The sequence below is a fragment of the Hippopotamus amphibius genome, chromosome 2 (genome assembly GCF_030028045.1).
Source record: "Hippopotamus amphibius kiboko isolate mHipAmp2 chromosome 2, mHipAmp2.hap2, whole genome shotgun sequence".
Lineage (NCBI taxonomy): Eukaryota > Metazoa > Chordata > Mammalia > Artiodactyla > Hippopotamidae > Hippopotamus > Hippopotamus amphibius.
Genome location: NC_080187.1, coordinates 83,506,559 through 83,529,994, shown reverse-complemented (window position 1 = coordinate 83,529,994; position 23,436 = coordinate 83,506,559). Strand labels below are relative to the sequence as shown.

The window sequence follows — 23,436 nt, the reverse complement described above, 5'->3', positions numbered from 1 at the left end:
TAACTAGGTCATGCGTTTCTCACCAGCTACATGTAAGAGCAGCCAGCGGTCAGGATTTTGGTTATTATGAAGGTGCTCCTCACCTACAAGTTTCAGTCCATTTTTAGGTTTTTTTTTGCCCTATCAGTGTCCTTCTTGTCAGATTAAAGACTTCTAAAGGGAAACATTATAAGGCCAAGGCCATAAGGGTCCTAATTTTCTCCTACTTGAAAGGAACACAGATCGGTGAGTTTGGGAGAGAAGGTGGAGACAGAGCTATTGAGAATGGCCATAAAGAAGAACCAATGAGAGATTTGACAGGGCATATACTCTAAGGAGCCTCTTCTCAAAGGACACGAAGGAATTACCAATCAGCAAACAGTCTGGGTTAAGATCACGTTCTTTTTAGGAATTTTAGGGCCTTCTACACAGTAATGGATAATGGGAAAAGATTTAATGCAATCTACTGTAAATGTAATTTTTAAGTTCAAATAGATTCGTATTTTTTCTACTCAAAACGCATTCAAGTATGCTTATTTGTTTTCCTCATGATAAAGAAATAAAACCCTCAAAGCAATTTCCAGTTTACTATTAATTACAAGTGACATGCACTACCATCTTACAAGGGTAGAATAATGCCTTACCGCATTAAAGCTACTTAAGGAAACTAACCGTCAGCACACGTAAAAGGAATTTATTGTCCGGAAAACACACAGGTGATCCTAGTTTTAACAGAGCCTCAGTGAAGCCACACATAATTCACTGAAGCCACTTATATGCATTTCTAACTACAAACAGCAAACATGTTTCCTCAAATCCTGAGCTACCTACAGCAATGGAGCTGCACAAAGGCTTCCAATGAGAGCACAGTGAATTTCAGCAGCCTGTCCTGCCACCTTGGCATTTACTTTGAAGAGCAAAGACTTCCAATCGGACTTTTCCCCTAGAACATTTATGGAGGAAAAGCCTCTCCTTTCTGAGAAAAAAAGAATAAAGAGTTCCCTGGAGAAGTGACCGTAAGCCGGCTGAGGTGCCGCAACTGAAAGAAATGAATGTGACCATTTCCTGCCACTGTTTCGGTGTGTCACACTTTTGCTCACACTCTCAGGTCTAGGGAAGAGGTATGATTCCATCACAGGGAAGCTTGTTCCTTCCAAGACACCCACCTGCGACTTCGGCTGCCTCCTCTATTTACAGGTCTCTCCATCTCGGAGTCATTGCCGTTATCCTCTGCCTCATCCGACTCCTCCTCATTGTCATCCGAGTGCAGATCTTTCATTATAGACCTTAAAGGGCCTGAGTAATGACAATGAACCACAGGCAGTCAAACACACTTAGCCACGTCAGACACAGGGGAACGCTCACCAGCACAGAACACTGCTTAAAAAGGACCGTTATCATATGTGTGTATACAATTTACATGACAGATTTGGTAGTTTCTGGAATGCAACTTCTGTCAAAACATTATTGCTTTCATAATAGATGCCCAAAAATGTTCTTTAGAAAATTCTAGTTCCTAGGAATTTTAGTCTATGCTTTTTTTCTTCCCTAAGGAAAATCACACCTAAAAAGAAACAGAAAGATCTGTTAGTAAATTGAATGTTTTGTTAGGTTAATCCATGTATTGAAAACTTGAGACTAATAAATCACCATGGTTGTAACTTGTTCTTAGCAATGCAGCCTTTGTGTGGTAGTTTTTGATCTATTAAGGTTTAGCTGTTCCTTTTATTTCAAGGTCAATTTCAGGTCAAGCAAGCATTTCAGTCAAGTTCAGATTATAAAGTATTTCAATTCCATGGTGTAAAGTTCTATCTCTGATCTTATATATTGATCTTGGACACGAGGTCTTGTTGTAACAATTTTGTGTAGCCAATTTTACCTTTTAAGAAATTCCTGGCAAAATACTGGCACGTATTTACATAAATAAGACCACGTAATAAATCAGGTGCCCAGAATATCTTCAAAAGAGTATCCAGTATGAGATGGGAGAGGAAAATCAAGTCAGAACTAATTTTATTCTAGAATTGGGGGGGAAAAAAACAAACCCCAGAAAAAAATGCATTACTGTGGCTTATTTTCACCATACTACTCTAAATGTAATGAAAACAAAATAGATGTTTATAATCTTAACAGGAGAGATTGTAAAGGCAATCGAGAAAGTGAGAAAGGCACTTTCCTTCTGGATTAGCCAATTCCTAAAGTCTCATCTGTGACAGGATTATCTGAGCTATCATTAACTCACTTCTAAAATAAGTGCTGACTCTCTGTAATCTCACATTCTGCAAAACCCAAATTTCTCTGCTTTTGTAACGGGCCTTTATCTTTGGAAGTTAGTGGAACAAGAACTCTGAACAGCCAAAATGAACAGTGTCTTTTATTTTTTCCTGAAAGCTTAGCCTTAGCCCAAACGCACACAACAATTTAATCCTTTTCAAAACATACAAGGCCAACAGGAATTCAATGTGGTCAATGAAAAAGGTAACATGCAACATGAAGCTCAGAAACAAATGATTTCTTGTTATTATCTCACTCTTCCTGTTTAAAAAAAACCAAAAAACAGAAGAAAGGAGCTCACGTCTGAAAAGTTTCCACACATGAAAAAAGTGGAACATATATTTAGTTAAAGTTCAGGTTTAGTTTTTTTATTAAATTTCTTTATTTTGAGTTTGAGTAGAAGAAAATATATTTTAAAGACAGCAAATTAACGCTCACCAAAGAAAAAGGTCTATTAATCTGTAGAAAAATAATAAAATGAAAGATGTTCGGGAGGGAGACTAAAAACCTATTTCTCTTTGTCAAAGCCTCTCAAGTCTAGCTTTTGCTATTGTATTTCCTTTGGGAACTCCCTGGAATGGGCTGTGTCTATAATCCTTTTGTAAAATGGGACTCTGATGGCAGGAACTGGGAAAAGGGGAATTCTAGAGGCTGGCCTCATACATCAGAACAATACTCATGTGCATTCCTAAGGGAAATAAATACAACTGCATAAAAGCCAAGTTATCATTCAAATAATAAAACAGTAGAAAATAGGCCATAAATCAACTCATTAAGATGTTTTATGAGAAAAATGTCTCCTAGTTGGCCCGGGAGATGTGGATACCTTGTTGCCTGGTCTGGGACGGTGTGAAGCTGGAGCTGGAGCTGGAGCTGGAACTGGCAGGACTGGGTTGTTCAGACTTGAAAGAAGAAGAAAAAGGTGTCATCAATAAATGTACAGGACACCACACATCTAAAATTAAAAACACTACTGTTGCTCAAACATATTTTACCCCACAAAAACTGTCCGACATTGTGCAAGAAAAATGACTACAAACGCTAACACAGGAGAGTCCGTGAACTTTTCATTTTGTCCACCATATTTTTATTAGATGCAAAAACAAGTATAAAAACTCAGGCATACAGAGGGAAACACCTGGGTGTTACATGAAGCAAGAACCTGGCTTTGATTCCACTCCTATGTTTGCTGCTATCCGGATCTCTTTCTGAAAGATACCTTGATTACCCTTTCTGCAACATTTGATTGACTCAACTGATTAAAACATAGTGGTAATGAGGCCAAGGTCATTAGTTCAATCACATTATGAGCCAGTTAATTTCACTCTGGTCCAAGGCCATGACCCAACCCTAACCCCATTCATCCACAGTTCACAAATGGAGGCCAATGTTCGCAAGGAGACCTGGCCAAGTCCCACAAATGAGTCAGGAGAAAATGTTCCCACTACTTTAAAAAACAAAAACAAAAAAAAAAAAACCCACCCTTTAATTCCACAGCACATTGATGCAGGGAAAGAGCATCAATATACACACCCCACTCTCTCACTCTCAGTGTATTCTCTTCATCCTTCAGTACCCAGAACAAATTCCACATCCTCCTTGACCTATCAACTCAAGAGTTCTCCTCCTTCCCCAAACTCACTGAAAATATGGATCATCTGTTTGCTTAGCAGATATGCTGCAGTAACATGCTACCTCTGACGTGTATGTCTTTTCTTTCCGGTAGCCTACCAGCACTTGAAAAAGCAGGGACGGGGGGAATCTATCTTGTTATCTACTTGTCATGCCTTCCTACTCAGCGACAGGCACTGCATACAGCAGGCACTCTTTATCTGTGACTGGCAGCACATTAGGCTCTCTGGTCCACCATCTGCCAGTTTTTAATGAGACTTTATAGTAGGCAAAGATGGGGGAAAAAACACATGGACAGAACTGTGTGGAGAAATTGATCATGCCAGCCACACACTTGAATCTCATATATTTAAGGCTGAATTTAGTTGCAAATAACTTAAGGTTGATAAATTTGGTTGGAGGAGTGGACTATTTCTATTCCATTTCTAATGTGCTCATACTTTCAACTACATACTCATGTTACTTGAGAAACATCTGAGGTCTTCTCATGGACAGGACACCCCTTTCTACTTTGCTCAGTGGGTGATGATGTTTATCACGGCCACGTGGAGGACACACTCACAGCACAATCAGAAGCCACTCCATGAGGATAAGAACCTCAGCTCAGTTCATACTGCAGTTTCTCACCCCTGATTTTTTCATCTCCCCTCCCAGCACTGAACCCACTACCCCCTCCTCTCCAAGTAACACCACGCTCCACAGACTCTCGGACACAAGGAAGCACTTTCAGGCATTCCTAATGCACATTTCACATCCCCAGGCTGGATGGGAAAACAGGTGTCAGCAATCTACCACTCACCCTGCAGGAAAAGAGCCAGACGGGATCTCTAATGAGCAGCAGGCGGCCCACCAACCCCTCACACTGCAAGATTTCCTTGAGGTTTGCCGTACAATGTCCTACACGTTGCTGTTTGCGGCCCACAAAGAAGAGCTGGGGGACAAGGACAGGGGCCTGTGGGGGGTACTCTTCATTCCTGTCAAATGGCTCTTCCACTGTCCAGTCACTATGGTGAGTCACACAACTAAAAGGGCATGTAGTCAGCAGGGACGTACAATGCCCAGCTGCAAAACATTCCTCCCCGGGTCCACAGAGCGCTCCCTTTCCTCTCCAAGTTGCTCTTTTCAGCCATGAAAAGTGTCTGCAAACGGTATTATTTTGATAGCTCTGGAAACCATTTGGGAGCCAAAAAAGAGGTTTCCTCATAGTGAGCAGAGAGCTCTAATCCCCATCCTACCTCGCCAGTATGCGTCACTCTGGACTTAAAGGAACTGTTCTGCCAGAGCTATTTGCCAAGTGACATTAATGAGGATCAAGAGGATGGTGACCGTCTCTCCAACTACCCCATGCTAAATGTGACCCATCTGTCTCAAGCATCATGCCAATGCCAGAACCAAATCAGAGGCAGCCTTCTTTTAGTTTAACCATAAACAAGGTTAATAATGCCACAGTTGCTAACCATCAGAAAACTGGAAAACAGTAAAGAACATAATACAACAGGAGAAAAAGGCTTTCTAGTCAATGTTTATCATTAACACCCTGACTCTTCCACCAAGCATTTGAGGAGGTTTACAGTAGAAGACACTTTCATTCAATTAGAATATTAAAGAGGAAAGTTGAAAGCAAAAGAGGTGGATGGAGATAAGATGTTGAATGATGGGCAAAAAATGCCAATGTCCAGGAAGCTTTTTGCAATTAGGACAAGAACGTGCAGAATTTGAGAGCTGAGGAGACCTGTGAGATGAACGAAAGGAGTGATTCTCATACTTTCATGAGCATCAGAGAATCAACCGGAAGACTTGTTAAAATGCAGACCCACCCAGGGTTTGTGATTCTCTAAGTCTGTAGTGATGAGAACCTGGATTTCTTACAAGTTCCTAGGTGATGCGGATGCTGCTGTTCTGAGGGTCAACCAGACTTCTGAGAACCACTGACCAAAGATTCAAAGATTCATAGCTGTGAATATTCATGAGAATCAGCTGGATGGAGTCTACACATGAGGAGATTCTGATTCCATATGTTTGGTGGGGTGGGGGTGGGGGGCCAGGCATGTTGATATCTTAAAAAAATTTCAACAAATGATACTGATGAACACCACTGATATTAAGCTAATCAATTCTCTTTTTATACATGCAAAAAACATGTTTTTGAAAGAATCTTAATTTTAAGAAAACATAAGGGTTTGCATCATGAGAAAGAATAGAAACATTTATCTACCCAGAGCAAGCATCCCTGCATGCTCTTCAAAGTATCTGGTAAGGAAGCACCCTGACAGAATATGGTTCTCAGTGAATAAAAATGTTTATGAAGAATGTACAGTTGTGTTTTGGTGGATGGACCTTAAACTAACCTAAGCTGACCAGGACAAAATTCACCTAGATATTAACTGCTCAAAAAGCCATTCTGCTACTAGATGAGGCTGATACAGCCTGATTTTATCAAGTCCAACAAAACGGAGCTTTAGCTCACTTTATTTTGAAAAAAAAAAAAAAAAAAAAAAAAAAAAAAAAATCAGATTTACGCCCCAAAAATACAAGTCAAGAATGACTATATAAACTAGGTAAGGTTGTGTGCTTTACAAAAAATATTCACCATAAACAGCACTAGGTTAAGATTTTTATAGGCCCTAAAGATTGAAGAGATGTCTTCCTTTTCCCTCCCTAGGTGTGCCAAAAACTAAGTGCAGGCAATTCCAATGAGGTTCTGAATTTTCCCTTAATGTAAGACTTGTTTTTGAATATCAAAATTTTCCTAAAAAAATTTTTGCTTCTTCTTGCTGATGCCCTAAACACATACTTAGCTGACGTACTGAGTAATCACACACTAGACATGAAGTTTCTTTAAATGCTGTGCTTCACAGTGACAAAAGAATAGGCTTAAGAACCTCAAATTCTATTGCTCACTGGTATATGTTTTTGGGAAGATCACTTAAGCATTAGTTTCCTCATAGAGTGAGGGCACTGAACCTCATGTAGAAGGGATAATGTTAATATAATAAAGTAAAAACTAGCCCACTGCTGTTACAATGGCAACTAATTAATACTTAGTTGCTACTATTATTTTCAATAGACCACAAATTCCTCTATTGCCTAAAACAAGATATATCTTTACTACCAAAACAATGGGCCTACCAAGATTTGCAATGCAATCTTCAACATTAAATGGCTATGCAAAATTATTCTGTAATGGATTTTCTATGGAGGATTATTTTTGTCCAAGACAAGTAAGAAAAACCGCATGTTTACAACTCACAGAAGTTAAGTGCTTCAAACAAGAACACCTGTCAAGGTAGGTCACATGACAGGTCTTGTAAAATCTGCCACTGCTCCCTACACTGGGAGCAGACTTCCTCCTTAGGTAATCAGAAGGCTGAATCTGCATCTTTTCTAATGGGCAACTATATTTACGAACATAATTTCAACTTGATCTTTAAAACAATAAAAATAAAAGGGGGGGAATTATATACACCTCTCTTCAGGAGAATGGAAGAGAGATCTGTATAACTGGTTGAATTATTTTAGACACATTGCTACTTTTTTTTCACAAATTTTCTATTTTGTTTAGAAAATGAAAACACATACCTGCAATAAAGATTATCTTTTCTTTTCATAAATATTCAGAAAGACTGTGTCAAGGATGAGTATTACATCTGTGTTTTCTTCTTTGATTAGTATACTTTTAAAAGACTATCTCATTCATGATGGATATTAACTAAACTTATTGTAGCAATCATTTCATAATATATACATGTATCAAATCATTATGTTATACACCTTAAACTAACACGTTATATGTCAATTATCTCAACAAAACTAAAAAAAGACTATCTCATTTAGTTTCTCTACTATAAGAAACTGAAGATAATCCAACTCAACCTTCAAATATACATTTGACTTTAAAGAAAAATGACATATAACATCCATTATATACAACTGTATAAAATGTTCTTCATCCTACGAATATACTCCTATGTTACCAATTCCCATTAGGAGGTAATACATTGTGATAGCTATGTCAATAAAAGGTAAGGTCAAAGTTAAGCAAGGAAATAAGTATTAAAAGTTATAAGACAACACGTAAATTTAACAAGGTTAATGCAAGACTGAATTGTCAAAAGGCTAAAAGTGAGAACTATTATTTTCATTTGGTTTTACATTAACAACTCTTAAAATAAACATGCTGAAAACAAAACCTTATTATATAGGGAGGTATATGAAAATAAGATTGGAAAAATCAGTCAATAACTCTAACGTCTTAATGTATCTTTGTGTAGCTCTATCAGTCTTTATTTCATTTGTTCTGCTGTGAGAAAGGCAAGTAAATAGTATGGACCAAATGTATTCCCCCCTCCTCCCCCCCCAAATTTGTATGTTGAAGTCCTAACCCCCATGTAATGGTATTTAGAGATGGAGTCTTTGGAAGTAATCAGGTTTAGAGAAGGTCATAAGGGTGGGGCTCACATGATGGGATTAGTGCCCTTATTTAGACAAGACACCAGAAACCTTGCTTCTTCCTCCCTTACCTCTCCCATGTGAAGACACAGTGAGAAAGTGGCCAGCTGCAAGCCAAAAAAAAGAACCCTCACAGAGAAATCAAATCAGCCAGCACCTTGATCGTGGATTTCCCAGCTTTCATAAATAAATACAAAAATATATATACTACCAACTGTAAAATAGTCAGTGGGAAGTTGTTGTATAACAAAGGGAGTCCAACTCGAGGATGGAAGATGCCTTAGAGGACTGGGGCAGGGAGGGTGGGGGGGACTCGAGGGGGGGGGAGTCAAGGAAGGGAGGGAATACAGGGATATGGGTATAAAAACAGATGATTGAACCTGGTGTACCCCCCAAAAAATAAAAAAAATAAAAATAAAAAAAATAATAAATTCTTGTTGTTTAAGCTACTCAGTGCATGGTATATTGTTATGACAGCCAGAGCTGACTGAAATAGCAGAACACATTTTTAAATATCCATTTTACTGATGATGAAACTGAAGCATGATAAAATTAAGTAGGTAATATTTATTAAGTGACCAGTGAGATGTTACAGAAAAACCCAAACGAACTCTTTGGCCAACCCAACAGGTGGATTACAACCAAGTTTTGTGACTTCTAACCCAGTGCTCTTTCTACTACACCTATTAACCCTGAAAAGGTGCTATCAATTTAAAGCAGGGTCCTGAACACACTAACACTCTTTTATAACACTAGCGTTCAGGGAACAAAGTTGTCAATGTCACTGTGAAACTGAATACTCCTTTGTCTAAGGGACATCTTGTGATCAGCACCAAGCAAACCGGTGGTAACTTCATCCTGGGGTCTGAATGTGTCTGTATCAACTGCTTCTAACATTCATCCAATCAGTACTACAATGGATTCTGGCTACTCACCTCACTAGCACAATGTTTTATTTTTTTAAAAAAGCAAGTAAGTTTCTCTCTGAATTGTCCAGATCCTCTTGACATTGGCATTGGTCAAGAGGACTGGCAAGCTCATCAGGTGACACACCATAACCATTTATTTTCTTTGCCTTCGAGGGTGATCTCCTCTCTTTTCCCAATCCTTCTATACAATTCCCATAAACTCTAGGGTTAGAAAAGAAAAAACAGATTTAATGCTTTAAATAACCTGTCAACAACTCTTTCTTTGAAAACAAGCTTTAATTGGAGAAAGGACATTAGAATAGGAAGCTGGCACCACAACTGCTAATTACTCAGGTCTGTGACCACACGGAAGAAACCACATCTCTCTTTGGCAAACCCTCACCAATTTTAAGTATTATGACAACTTGAGTGAACCTGATGTTAAATTACAATTGTATTTAGTCTCTTGGGCCCTTGTATTATCAAAAGCTATTGTTATGCCCGTCCTTTGCTTGTAATAGAGCAAGATACTAAGAATTACCCTCTCTTCAGTTAGCAAAACAGGAAAGATCCTTATTTCTGCTACATTTTCAATTTACAGACAAAATTATCCTGAGTGCCAAGATAATTGGTTTTCTATTGAGGTGCCTCTGTTTTCACAACTGCATTTGCTTTCTTAGTTATTATTGCCATCTTCACTATTATTACTAAATGCTGTCATCATTTGTACCCATCACTCCCTGTCTGAGAACACAAAATCCCATTAGGAAACGAAATGGCCTTGGGCAACAAGGGTCTATAAATCTTTCCATAAGACCCTTTTCCACACTTAGGGATGGCTATAATTTTCTTTTAGCTTCCTCTCTTTTAAACAGAGGAGCCTCAAGTCTTTTATCTCTCATCACCAGCTGTACTTTGAAGGCTGCTACTGACTATTGTGGCCAGAACATGTGATCTTTCAAAAAATCCAGTTGTTGCAAGATGGTGCATGTGCCAGATGTGTTCTGAAAATCACTCACTTGTTAAGAGCTTTCGGAATGAGAAGTCATCTGGAAACAGACCATTTACAGTTGTACCACTTATAAGCATGTTACCATTCCTTAAGCAAAGACTGTGCACACAGAAGCTGAGTTTCACAACTGGCCATTAAATATATAACTTAGTTGCAATGCTAGAGACTTATCTTTTAACTGGTCTCTTTTTCTCTTTTGGGTGTTTTGAGAGTAGAGGAAGAAAAAAGTTACAAGTGAGAGGGTTTAGAGCTGTAATGCCTCAAAAAGAGAAACAGGAATAAAAAAAAAAAAGTTTCCTGATAGAATTGCCCTGTAATTAACTGTTACTGAAGCTGGCCAATGAACATCAAAACACCACTGCTCATCAGTTAACAATAAGATCCCTTAACTGTTGTCAGAACTACTATTTAGTTGCTTGTGAAATAACCCACCTGTGCAGCTCACAAGACACTTGAAATAATGAAATAGTATTAGTGAATTCTGTCTCTGTATAAGGGTAGTGTAGAACTGAACAAAGTCCTCAAAGTATGCTACATGTAATTATAACTCTCATTTTTGGATTATAAAATTTTAAATATTAAAGCAAATTAAATAGAATGAATTCAGAGTATAATAAATGTGGTAATTAATTGAAATGAAGTAAAACGCAAATACATCTAAAGAGATCATCTTGACAAGACATTTAACTGCATTTCCTTATTAACTTTAGACCTTTTTAAAAATGGCTTACATAAATGGTCATAGAGTATTTGATTGACACCAATAGAATCTTTATAGACTTACACAAATGTCAAGAAGTTTTATTAATTTTAAGCTTTCGACTATCTTAGAAAATTTTCCCCATTAAATGTGAAGCTTAGATTTACTACCATAGCAGCAGCATCAAGAGTTCATTTTATTCGCGAAACCCTTATTTCCATGGTAGTTGGATTTCCAAATAACCAAAATCCACTGGGAAAAAAGTACTGATTTAAAACTAACCAATCATTATCAGCTTTAAAATGCAAACATTTCTCATGATCAATCTAGACAATAAAGATTGTTAATAGTTGCAAGGACTGTTTCCTTACAAGACTTGATCCTCCCTAATTAGAATAACAGCACATTTTCCAGGTAACATACTGGAGCCCTTTCTTCTGGATGAGAGCACCTCAAAGTTCCTTGGGTGTGGATATGCACATACATGTTCACAAAGATGTGTGTAAGGTAATCCACAGGGGTTAAAAGGTTCTAAAGAAAATAGGACCTTTATTCATGCTTATTTTCTGTCTTTTCCTTTTCAATTTTCAAATTTTTGTATGTGCATTCTTGTACATAATATGTTAATACAGCTATTACTATACGTATAATTTGGAAATATACATCTATTGGGGGATACACGTTTGGTAAGACGGATGAGTTTTAATATCAACTCTATAGATAATTATCAGCTTTAATTCTGTAATTTACCTGCTCAAATCTTAATTATATGACAAAGATTTCAAATTCCAGAGTGAACTATGCTAAACATATAAGGCAGCATCATTACAATTTACTCAGGGACTGTCCAGATTTTTGTATTTTATGCTCAAAATTGACTTAGAGCTTAAATTTTTAATTTTTAAATTAAACAAAAATACTTTTAACAGAGTTCCCTAACAAATAAGAGGGAACACAAACATTTAAAAGATTTTAAAGTGCACATACATTTCCTCAAAATAATAGTGCAAACAAAAAATACTTTACATAACCTCCTTCTCCCCTGAAATTTGAAATGATCTTCATTTTGGCTCTATTTGAAGCTCTCATTTTATAGTGTTTGCTGAAGATTACACAATTTAAGTTACACGATTTATTAGTGAAACTGAAAATTTTATAAACAGCCTAAAATCTAAACGTTATACTTGCATTTACTTCTATTAAAATGTTAAGTACTAACAAAACATTTATAAAAATAAATTTTAAAAATTCCCTTCTATCTTAATGAAAATGAACTAAAATAGTAAAAACACAGCACATTTAAGAGACTGTTCTCATGTGAAAACATCAGGAGGTGAATTTTTTGTTCTCAATTGAACCCCCTTAAAAACTGTGGTATTTAGAATCAACACATTCCCTATTAGTAATATTAGATTCTTGTCAAGAATAGGAGGAATGTTACTGCTTATAAGGATCTAAAAGAACCTACGTTTCCATGCACACATCTTATATAAGCCTAACAGTTGCTTTTCTTCATAAATCAATCTATTGTTGCACTTCATAATGAGAAGGCAGATTTACTGCCTTTTACCGCCTTTTCTCACCATCAGAAAGATGCCTATTTGGGTAATAGAACATTTCTCTTCTTCAAGGGTGTTTGGGATTAGGGAGGCAGGGGCAAGAACCTTTAACATCTGCTCTCTTCAAGTGAATGACACCTCTAGTTCTCACAGCCGGAATGCTGAAAAGCAAATACCCATAAGTTGATAAAATTCTCTAACTTGAAGAAGCCCAACACTTGAAATACACTGAGGACACACACATCTCTAAAACACACGTTTGGGATTTGAGGGTTATACTGTAAAAAAAAGGTAAAACAGATCATATTGACTGCTAACATTGTCATTCAAATGCCATGAAATCATCATCATAGTTCGAACAATAGGAGTTTCGAATAAAGACCTTTGATTCCATCATCTTGAATTTTCTCTAACTCTGAAAACAAATCTTAAGTACTGGCCAGTAACACTTTAACCATTTGTCATCTCAATATTATGTGGTAATAGAAAAATAGTTTATAATATAGGCTTACAGTCTTCTGTTTTTATTTACTTAATTTATTCTTCCTTTAGGGAGAAATATTTAAGAATTGTGAACTTTAGACTTCAATTTAAAAACAAGAGAAAGGCACTTGTCAGCATCTAATTCCTAACCATCTGCCTTTTAAAAATACACACACATGTGGCTCACCCACTCACTTTAGTTAGGCTAAACATTCTTAGCAAGTAAGTAGATCTTGATGGATCTAAACAGAAGTTTCAGCAATCATAGTTCTACTTTTGGAAACACAGCTATCTTTAAACAGGCACCATGATTCCTACTAGCAAATGCAATCAACCATAAATTAAAAGCAAACAGACACCATCCCAAACAAAGTGAGCAGGTATTGAATTCAAGAAAGAACCTCTATTTTTGAAGAAAACTAAATTATGTCTTCTGTCCATGAATATGGAGTATTACCTAAGTGAGCTAACACTTCTTGTTACTTTGGGCTATCTTTTGTCACTTAAGCAATGCTTTCTGACAGTTTTACAGGCTGTTATCCCAAGGACTTCAGTATTTATGGCCTTTATTCACTTGGGCTTTCTGCTCTTATCCACTGGTTACCAATCACTAAATAGATTTTTTTTTTAATGGGACTGAAATTAGCTCAAAGGACGTCCTTCAACAATGGCAGCTCAGGACAGCACCGGCTAAAGGTCTTCTCCTCGGCTTCTTCCTTGCTCTCCTCAATTTTCTCTTCCTTACAGACAAGTTAATGAGGGTTCAGATCCACACTGTTCAATTAGAGCAAAAGCACAAATGATTTACGGCATTCTTAGAGCATAGTTTGGAACCATTTGTGAATTGATCCTCAGAAACTCATTCAATTTCAATATCTCAAGGATGATTTAAAGACCTAAACTTGTTTTTAATCTTCATGAAACAAGAGTATTTCCTATTTGCAGAATCAATATTCAGGAAAAGCTACAAACCTTACTATCCATACAGTATTTATACAGCTACAAATTCTACAAACCTTACTATATACAAGCATGCATCAGTGTTTCAAATATATACACTGTATTTTAAAACTTTGGCACATTTAGTTCATAATAGGGCATTCAAATTTCTTCCTACCTAGTAAAGGCTACTTACTACCTTTTTATTCACTATACTTAAAAGAACAAAGTGCTGAAAAGCAAGTAGAAAACACAGACTCTTCTTTCCACTTAATTGCATTTGACTTAAAACATCTCCTAAGAGATTGGTTTTTATCTTACGAACAATGTGAAATGTGTAATAGATCACGTCCTCTTTACCAGCTGGCTGCTAGAAGCTTGAAAGTCAAATTACTCTGGAAAGTAGTGTTTTCTTATAAACTAAAAATCTGAAAGGAAACTAGAAATATTGACATTACTCTCATAAACTTCTGGATGAACTGAGCAAACTGCACAATTCCTTGAGTGTGTGCTAAGCCGTCTGGGTGGGGTGGGGGAGGGGGGGAGGGAGAGAGGAGAAACTAGCTTTGAAGGAGCACTAAAGCTCCACTTACTGCTCTACAACAGAATTTACTAAATATGACTCTTCCTGGAATGAAAGGGATTATTATGATCAGCTTCTGTTTTCTCTGAAATTATGCTGGAATGAAAACATTTAAAAAGGAAATGCTGTTTTTTAAAAAAAATTTCTTAAGCCTTTAGATATTTCCATGTCTGGGTAGAAACAATATGTTCTACCCTGTCAGAAAAACAATTTTAACTTATTGAGCTTAGTATTTATACGAAATTACTTTGCCCATTTATATATATAACATTAACTATTTGGACATCAAGTGACTGCATTTAATTTATAGAGACCCATATGGTAAATTCTCCTTGAATACAGTTCCAGGAAATTTTATTTCTGCCAATATATGTGCATGCTTTCTGACATTCCAAATATAAAAGTATATAACTCTCATATTTCTCTAGGAAAATCTGTCTAACTCTGAACAAATGCTGTGTTCTTTAAATTTTGTTACTACTTAGTTTATATTTGTCACATATATTAATCTGTAAGCGTAATTCCATTCAAAGTCATAGTATGACTGTTAAAAAAATTAAAAATTAAATACATGAACTTGTGTAAGATTTTACATACTCATAAATTTTAAGAAAATAAGTCAGTATCTCTAGGATTATCAAAATGATATTAAGGAAACAATATTTTAATGTGCAATTAAATGATAACTAATTTGCATCAAATACTCTAGTGGTTAGATGACAAGGGGTGTCCTGTTATTTTTTCATAAGTTAAAAACAGTACACTGTTTTTACATCTAAAAATATGTGAATGTGGAAAGAATAACATTTTGTGTATATGGCTTTGTAAAATATGATAAGCTATATAATTATGAAAAAATGGAATAGTATTATTCTTTTCTAAACGAAAAGATTCATTACAGATCAGTAAGATATTTATGTCTAGCTTCTCTAAGAAAATAAGTCTATAATATAACAATCGTGAAGAGAAAAAACTTCAATTTCTTTAATATGTATTTTAATAATTCCTGGGTAGATAAAATATGGTGAATGCTTCAAAGTCAGAGGAGAAGGATATCTTTTTTTTCCTACCTTAAAAATCTCATCAGGGCTCCATTATAAAATAAGGCATTATAAAATCATACCTCCTATTTTATAAACTTTTTCTCTAATTTTAATTAGATTACAGCATGCTATATGCAAATTAGTGTTCTAAAACTGAATTCTTCTATAAATCAAAACCCTGAGGGTCTTTTACTCACCATCCTCACCTTCTGCCCCCTTTCATTACCTTGTAGAACATCCTAGAAGCTATCTTTCCTATGAAGTTACCTCTCACGGTAAATAAACTTTACACACAGCTGGCCTTTAAAAATCAGAAATACAGCAAGCAAAGAAATCCTCCTCACCTCTTTTTAAAGAAAACAGAGTAGACCTCAGGAAAACAGAAGTGCCCCAAAGTTCACATGCATCGGCAAGGAGTTGAGAGCTGTTAAGAATGATCCTCTTGAAAAGAAATTAGTCTCCTTAGGCACCCACATGTATATTTAGATTAGATTGGCAGCTTAAATGACAGCAAACACATGGTCATGACTTCCCAATTGCTCACTTGTCCAATACATACACACAGGCTAATCAGAAGCAAACATCCACCCCGAACTGCTTTCGAAACTAGCTTCTTCTATCTGATATGACCATACATGTGGTAGAGAGATCTACATTCTGCTAGAGAGATCAGATGTCAAACACGTAACTATCTCTCCTAGTATACCCAGATCTTGAATCACACTGCTTTAGTTTTCCAGGACATTTCTCTGAAGTTAGTCTGACTTATCAACTTAAGTCAGTTGAGTAAACTCCCTGCTCTATATAACATGCAGAGTTTTATGAAGTACACAGTCAAGAAATGGCCATGAGAAGGTTCCAGGATCTATTTGTCTTAGGAGTATTTTAACTGTAAGACCTGCCCATCCTATCAGTAACAGCACACACTCCTAGCCTGTAAACAGGGCAAAGTCGCTATAGAGGATCACATTTGCTTGTGCAAATAGAATGGTAGAGTTAAAAGGTAGAGATACCAAACATGAACTTTAAGCTCCTATTCATTACTGGGGCTCCAATAACATTTTCCAGTAAATAAGAAAAAAATCACTAAACACAGATGGCACTATTTGGAGACAGCTATGAAGTACACCTACAACACTGTTGTTGTACATATGTTTATATGTACACAAGTGTTGTATATACGCACACATATTGAGATTCATACATATTAAGATGTGTTAGTAAATGAAATGCAAAAAGCCAAATGCTCTGTGATAAAGGGACAGGTTACAAAAAATGGCAAACAATTTTGCACTGAAATCTAATGTCAAATACTTTGAAAACTCAAGATTAATATGAGGGTGAAGGTGAAAAGAGTTGAATAATAAAATGGTTCTAGAAACATCAGACCTGGTTTGAATTCTGATTCTACCACTTTCTTGCTGTGTGACCTAAGCCAAGTCATAGTCTCTCTTCAGGTCTCAGCTTCTTCATCTTTAAAGTGGGGAAATGGAATTAATAATGGTACTAGTTCATATAGTTAGCATGAGAACATAGACAATGCAAGCAAAGAGTTTAGGACAAAGCATGGAACAAATGATGACTATTATTTAGCTACTGCTATCATCAAGAAGAAGAACCGTGAAAGTCTGATGTGAAAACAGTCATGTCTGAGTCCATCTGGCTTGTCTACCTTCTCCCCCATGACAGTCTTCCCTGAAATATATTTGACACTTCAAGAAATAAGGCAACCTCCTTCAACTGTTCCAAAATTTATTTTCTCTCAAACTTCTCTTGGAGCAGGGAGCTGATAAAATGCTTTGTTTAATGCCTGGTATATAAGACATCCTAGGAAGAACGTCTATACAAAGAGCCTAACAAAGATGAGAATTAAAATATGATAGTTAATCTAAATATAAATCATCTACAGGAAAGTAATAACTACTGGTCAAGTAATAATTAAGAATTCACAGAAAAAAGAAAGTGAAACTCATTTAGGGCATCATCCCACTGATTGAGACCCTGAAGCTTTTCCTCCTACAGAAATACGTGGGACCCCAAGAGTCTCAATAAAAAAGATCCATCTAAAGAAAATACAAATACCATGATATGTTCTTGACATTTCATCTCAATTTTACAAACATACATACTTCTGTCATATGTTAACTTGTCTTAGTAGTAAAAAGACAAAAACAGATGGATTCTGATGGTTTAATGGCAGAAATATTTGTCCTGTGGTTTTTGCTACTTTATAAAAGTATTAGAAAGGAATTCAGAAGTGGGCTGAAACCTCAAACTTAATTGAAACTCCTTTATGTTGTCTGACAAATTAAGGTTGTAAGCAGCTTTTATTATAGAACATCTGCTCATGTGGTATCATCAATGTCAAGTTATTTCCCTTTTTTCTTTAAAAACCACAATCACTACATGCAGTTCCTGCACTCCTCCTAAGAGGTTTTGTTATATACTCAAGTAAGCAAATTTGATGTACTTGAGAAATAAGATTATTTCCAATGTTAATGCTATCCAAAAACTTGTTTTTAATGTTCATCTGTACCTATCATTAAAATTTAATATAACCTAACACAATTATCATCAATAGGATGCAGGTGTCGGATAATTATATTAGTATTAACACTACAGGCAAATTAAGATTTCTTCCCATGTGATGGAGTTCTGATAAATATCAATTCCTTGGTTTACTGAATCCTGAAGATCAAAAGGCCCTGCATATGGCACTAATAAATCAAATAGAGTCATCAAATCTACAGTCTGTTTTCTTTGGCTAAAACTGCAAAGTTTTACTCACAGAGGCTTATCTACTCCTAAAAATTCCCTGCCAAACCAAATTTAGCTTACCAAGAGTACAGAAAATATAGCACTCCCCAGCTGCACCCTCCTGGGGCTTTTGAAGTTCAGGGATACTATTGTGTGGTGGTCTAGAATATCTGGTCTTTTCCTCTCCCTTGCTTTTTTACATTCCACAATCAACTAAGAACTCATCCAAAAAGTAAAAAGTTACCTCTAGATTCAGACGGGAAGGTTACAAACACTCTGACTTATTAACAAAACCAAACATAAATAAAAGTACTAAATAAAAATATCTAAGTTATGATTAACACATACACACTAAAAATACTAAAATATCTCACAAAACTTTTTTCTCACTCAAATACCATTAAGAATTCTTGATGTTGGATATTCTACAAAGGTATTTATAGTCTAAATAATCACTTTCTGATAAACTGACTCTAAACTTTGTGTGATGGCAGTGCTATTTGAAAGAGAGGGGGCTAGGAAAAGATAATATAAGCAGGATGAAAGCCCAGGAAAAATTCCACTATCTTTCAGTTGGTTTTTCTAAAGATAAACCATTCTGTTCCATAATATTTCCAGTCTTATAGGAAATATACAAATGAGTGATGGGATCAGGTTGTTTTATTTTTTTCTTTACAAAACTAGTTTGCACCTTTCAAAATGTTTTACATAATTATGTTTAAAATACATAAACAAAAATAACAAAACGTATTTCTTTGGCTCAACGGAAACCACCCTAAAAGCAGTAAGAAATACTCCTTTTTCCACGCACAAAAGGATTTTGGAAAGGTTTAATAATTTGCCCCAGTAAGCTGAAATCTAGCTAAGAATTTCTGCCCACTATCCAGAGTTTCTCAACATTGGCATTATTATTTTAAACTGGAAAATCTTTGTTGTGAGGGCTGTCCTGTGTATTAAAGGAGGTTCAGAAGCACTTCTGGCTTCCCCCCCAAACCCTGCACCCAAGTCATGACAATTAAAAATGTCCTCAAACATCAAGGACCTACTCTATAGCACAGGAAACTATATTCAGTATGCTGTGGTAACCCATAATGTAAAAGAATCTGAAAAAGATTAGATATGTATATATATAACTGAATCATTTTGCTATACACCTGAAACACTGTAAATCAACTATACTTCGCTAAAAAATTTTTTTAAGTTACAATGAATATATTCTTAAAAAGTCTCCGAACATCACCACATATCACGGGATGGGGGAAGGAAAGTCACCCCAGGTTGAGAACCACTACTCTAGACTAATATTTTCTTTACAAGTCAACTACAGGAGCTTCATATAATCATGCACAATTCATTGGCATGGCATTCCATTTTAATAAAGTTCTAATTCTGAGATCTCCATGAAACTACACTTTTGGTCTGACGAGATCCTTTTCAATGGTCTCTCTATGGTATTTATGCAAAGATGCATTTTGGAAAAAACTAGAATCTCTTCCTTCTGAAATATCTGCATTCAATCTCTCCCTTTAGTATTCTGGCCTATACTCCACTTTAGTTCTGGGCTGGATCCACTGTAGCCCCTTAGATTGAAACCGAATTCCCATTTCCAGTTGGCACTGCCACTTCTGCATTCCATATACAGGATGAGTACAGATGCATGCCATGTGGTAAACAGGGTCCAGAAAGCACCTTGCGAGACTCTGCATAAAGTTATCTGAAGTGAGAAAGAGCTTGCGGTTAGAATTGGTGAATACAAGAGTGGTATTATGAGTCACTTTACATTTAGAGAAAGCTTGTTCCATGCCTGAAGTGACACAAAACAATGTTTTGAGATGAGTTTCCAAGGCATAGCGCGTCACAGAGTAGGCAGAAGGATCGTTCAAATACCACTCTGGTCAGGAGTCCCAAGCCTACTCCCTTAGAAGCCAATAAACTCAAAGCCTGGCAAGTTAGCCTCTAAATCTGGGGTTTTCTTCTTCTTGGCTATAGCTTTGCTAAAGAAACACCAAGAAAGAATTGGTCTGGTTCCTGTCATCAAGATTTGTTTGGAGGCCCAATCGCCGGAGTAATGAACCTTGCAGGAGTGGACAAAGCCTATTAATAGAAGCTTTCAGCTGCCACAGGCATCACTAGAGGTGACAGACCCCATTCCATGGATGCCCCAAGTTTCTATTCTAAAGATGTACTGGAATGATACAACCCAGGGAATACACGACTGCATTGAATATTCCAGATCCCAGAGAATTCCCAGTAAGAAATGCCAACTGCCTTTTAAGGCTATTAGTATCAGCCAATCTGCTCCTATGGTGACAGCCATACTATTTTCTGGATATACACATGTGTGTATATATACACACACATATATATGTATAAAATATGTATATATAATACATATATATATGTAAGGATATAAAAGGAGCTAAATATATATAAAGGAGCTAAAGCCGCATAGCTAGTAATTGAGATCATTAAGCTTCTTTTTTTGCAAAACAAAAACAACGTATGCTGTATATATAAACAGAAATGGAGCACGAAAAATAAGATGGTAAATTAAATCAGAGAAATTTGGTTTAACCTACAAGTATATATATATGTTGTGTGTGTGAGTGTGAGTGTGCATGTGTACATAAAATTCCAAACTGCTCTGAACCCAACCTAGATAATGAGTTACAGGCCAACTAGTGCTGTTTTATTCTGATATCCATTACTCACCAGCATACAAATTCTGCTTCTGAGGGAAGCTGCCTTTTATATCCTTTCCATCACTGATAATTCTGCTTTTCTATATTTTGCTTTGTGGATGAGTTAACTGAATACTTATATTAACCACTTTCCCCCACAATCTGCTACATAAGGATGAGGGTGAGGATATAAAGTACGTCTTCCTTACTTTGCACCCTTTACAGAAGGGATTCACAACCTTTTCCTGTAAAGAGCCCAACAGTTAAATGTTTTAGACTTCACTTCTGTACATTCTTTGTCAGAGCTACTGAACTTTGACCTTGTAGCATGAAAGCAGCCACAGACAATATATAAACAAATGAACATGGCTATGTTCCAATAAAACTTTATCTACAAAAACAAGCAGCATGCCAGATTTGGTCCAAGAAATGTAGTTTGCTGGTCCTTAACCTGTAAGTGCTTAGCATAACTTCATACTTACAGTGGGTTAAACCAAATTTCTCTGATTTAATTTGCCATATTATTTCTCCTGCTTCATTTCTGTTTATATATACAACATACATTGTTGTTTTTGTTTTGCAAAAAAAGAAGCTTAATGATCTCAATTACTAGCTATGTGACTTTAGCTCCTTTAAGGCACTCTGTCCTTTGGCAACTAAATTTTAACCCATAAAAGAGCAAGGTTCTGACCGTGCTGTCCAAGTTTCTCAGAGTTACTGTAGGGGACATAACTTATACATTATGCTGAAAGGTGAGTTTTCAAACCAATTATATTGTTGAATGTATACAAATAAAAGCCTCGTCAATAAAGTAAATTACTCTTTACACCAGATAAACAGCAGCTCCTCTGACACACCTTGGAAAAGGCAGCTGGAAAAAAGTTACAAACATAGAATTCCAAAACCACTGCAAAATCCTACAGGAAAGCTATCCAAAGATCACTCATTTACCAAGTGCAATTCCTTAATTATTTCGAAAGTTCAAGTATTTAAAGTGGGTAGGTTTTAGGTATCTGGAAGTTCAAGTTCTGTAAACAGAAATACAGGACAGGCTCATGGTGGGGGTGGGGGGAGGGTTTGTGATGGCACAATCACCCAAAATAATATCTAACCAAATAAAATAAACATTCGTGCTTTAAGTTCAAACTAACATTTACCAGGATCAATGTTTCGATTCTGACCTAGAAGAAACTTCCCACACTAGAATCTTTAGCCAATCTGATTCTTGTGTAAACCTCAAAACAAAAAAGGCAGATCAAGTACTGGATGAGTTAGAAAACTTGTACTTGATTGCTTCTTTTGAATACTTATTTTATTCTCAAAAGCAATAAAACTGATGAACTAGAAAGAAAAACCAAAGGGGTTGATGTAGATGGTAGAATTTGTCTTTAAAAAAAAAAACCCAAAAAACTATGCCCCTCCCCCAAAGAATCTCCCATTAAAGAGCAATCATAATAAGGTGACTGTCAAAAACAAATTGCCAATTCCTAAAATGTCCATGTTTTTCTAAATAGTTGCATAATTATATGTTATCCCTGCCAGTAATAAAGCTATGGGTGTTTACCTTGTTTTTCGTACTGAGGATACCTAAATGAGTAACCCAGAGGAGGATTCCATGGGGAGAAAAACAACCCACTGCCCTCAACAATTATCAAAATTCTCCAAACTTTCTCAAGATGCTCAGAGTTAAGAAGAAATAGAAAAGTTACACCAATAAGAATGTCAGGGATTCTGAATGTTGCTATCAGATCAGAAGGTAATATATTTCATCAGTAACTCATTATGTAAAACCAGTAGCATTATATACATAATAGCCAAAAGGTGAAAACAATCGAAATCTCCATCTACTGATGAACAGAAAGCAAAATGTGGAATAGCCATATAATGGAATATTATTCAGCCATAAAAAAGGAATGAAGTTCTGCTACATGCTACAAAACAGAGGAGCCTTGAAAATAAATATCATGCTAAGTGAAAGAAGCCAATCACAAAAGACCATGTGTTACATGATCCCATTGGCATGAACTATCCAGAACAGGCAAATCTATAAAGACAGGAAGTAGATGAGTGGATGGCTAGGGCTGGAAGAGATGAGGGAATTGGGAAGTGACAACTAAAGGGCACAGGGTTTATTTGGGGGGCAATGAAAATGTTTTAAAATTAATTATGGTCATGTTTGCACAACTCTGAATATTCTAAAAACTGCTGAATTGTATACTTTAAATGGGTAAATGGTAGGTATGTGAGTTGTATCTCAATAAAGTTTTTTAGAGAAAACTGTATTGAATAAATACTGACAATTGCTCATTCAATTGTTTTCCCTTTTCTTATTCTGTCCAGTAAGGCAATTTGATTCAATCCCTATGTTTTTAAAGATTAAAGCATAATTAAGTTATGTATACACTGTGGGGATATTTAGCCCATCAGATTATTAAAA

General features: G+C 36.2%; 1 protein-coding gene across 3 annotated transcripts in view; it reads right to left on the bottom strand.

Moving 5' to 3' along the window:
- The window catches only part of MLLT3 (MLLT3 super elongation complex subunit), a 254,166-nt gene that overhangs the window by 17,255 nt on the left and 213,475 nt on the right, over nt 1-23,436 (bottom strand). For all 3 annotated transcript variants that reach the window (XM_057723974.1, XM_057723975.1, XM_057723976.1), the window contains 2 exons: nt 3,080-3,155; nt 1,146-1,275 (listed from right to left, as the gene is read on the bottom strand). In XM_057723974.1, coding sequence (XP_057579957.1) covers nt 1,146-1,275; nt 3,080-3,155 — 206 coding nt within the window. The remainder of the gene's footprint in view (nt 1-1,145; nt 1,276-3,079; nt 3,156-23,436) is intronic.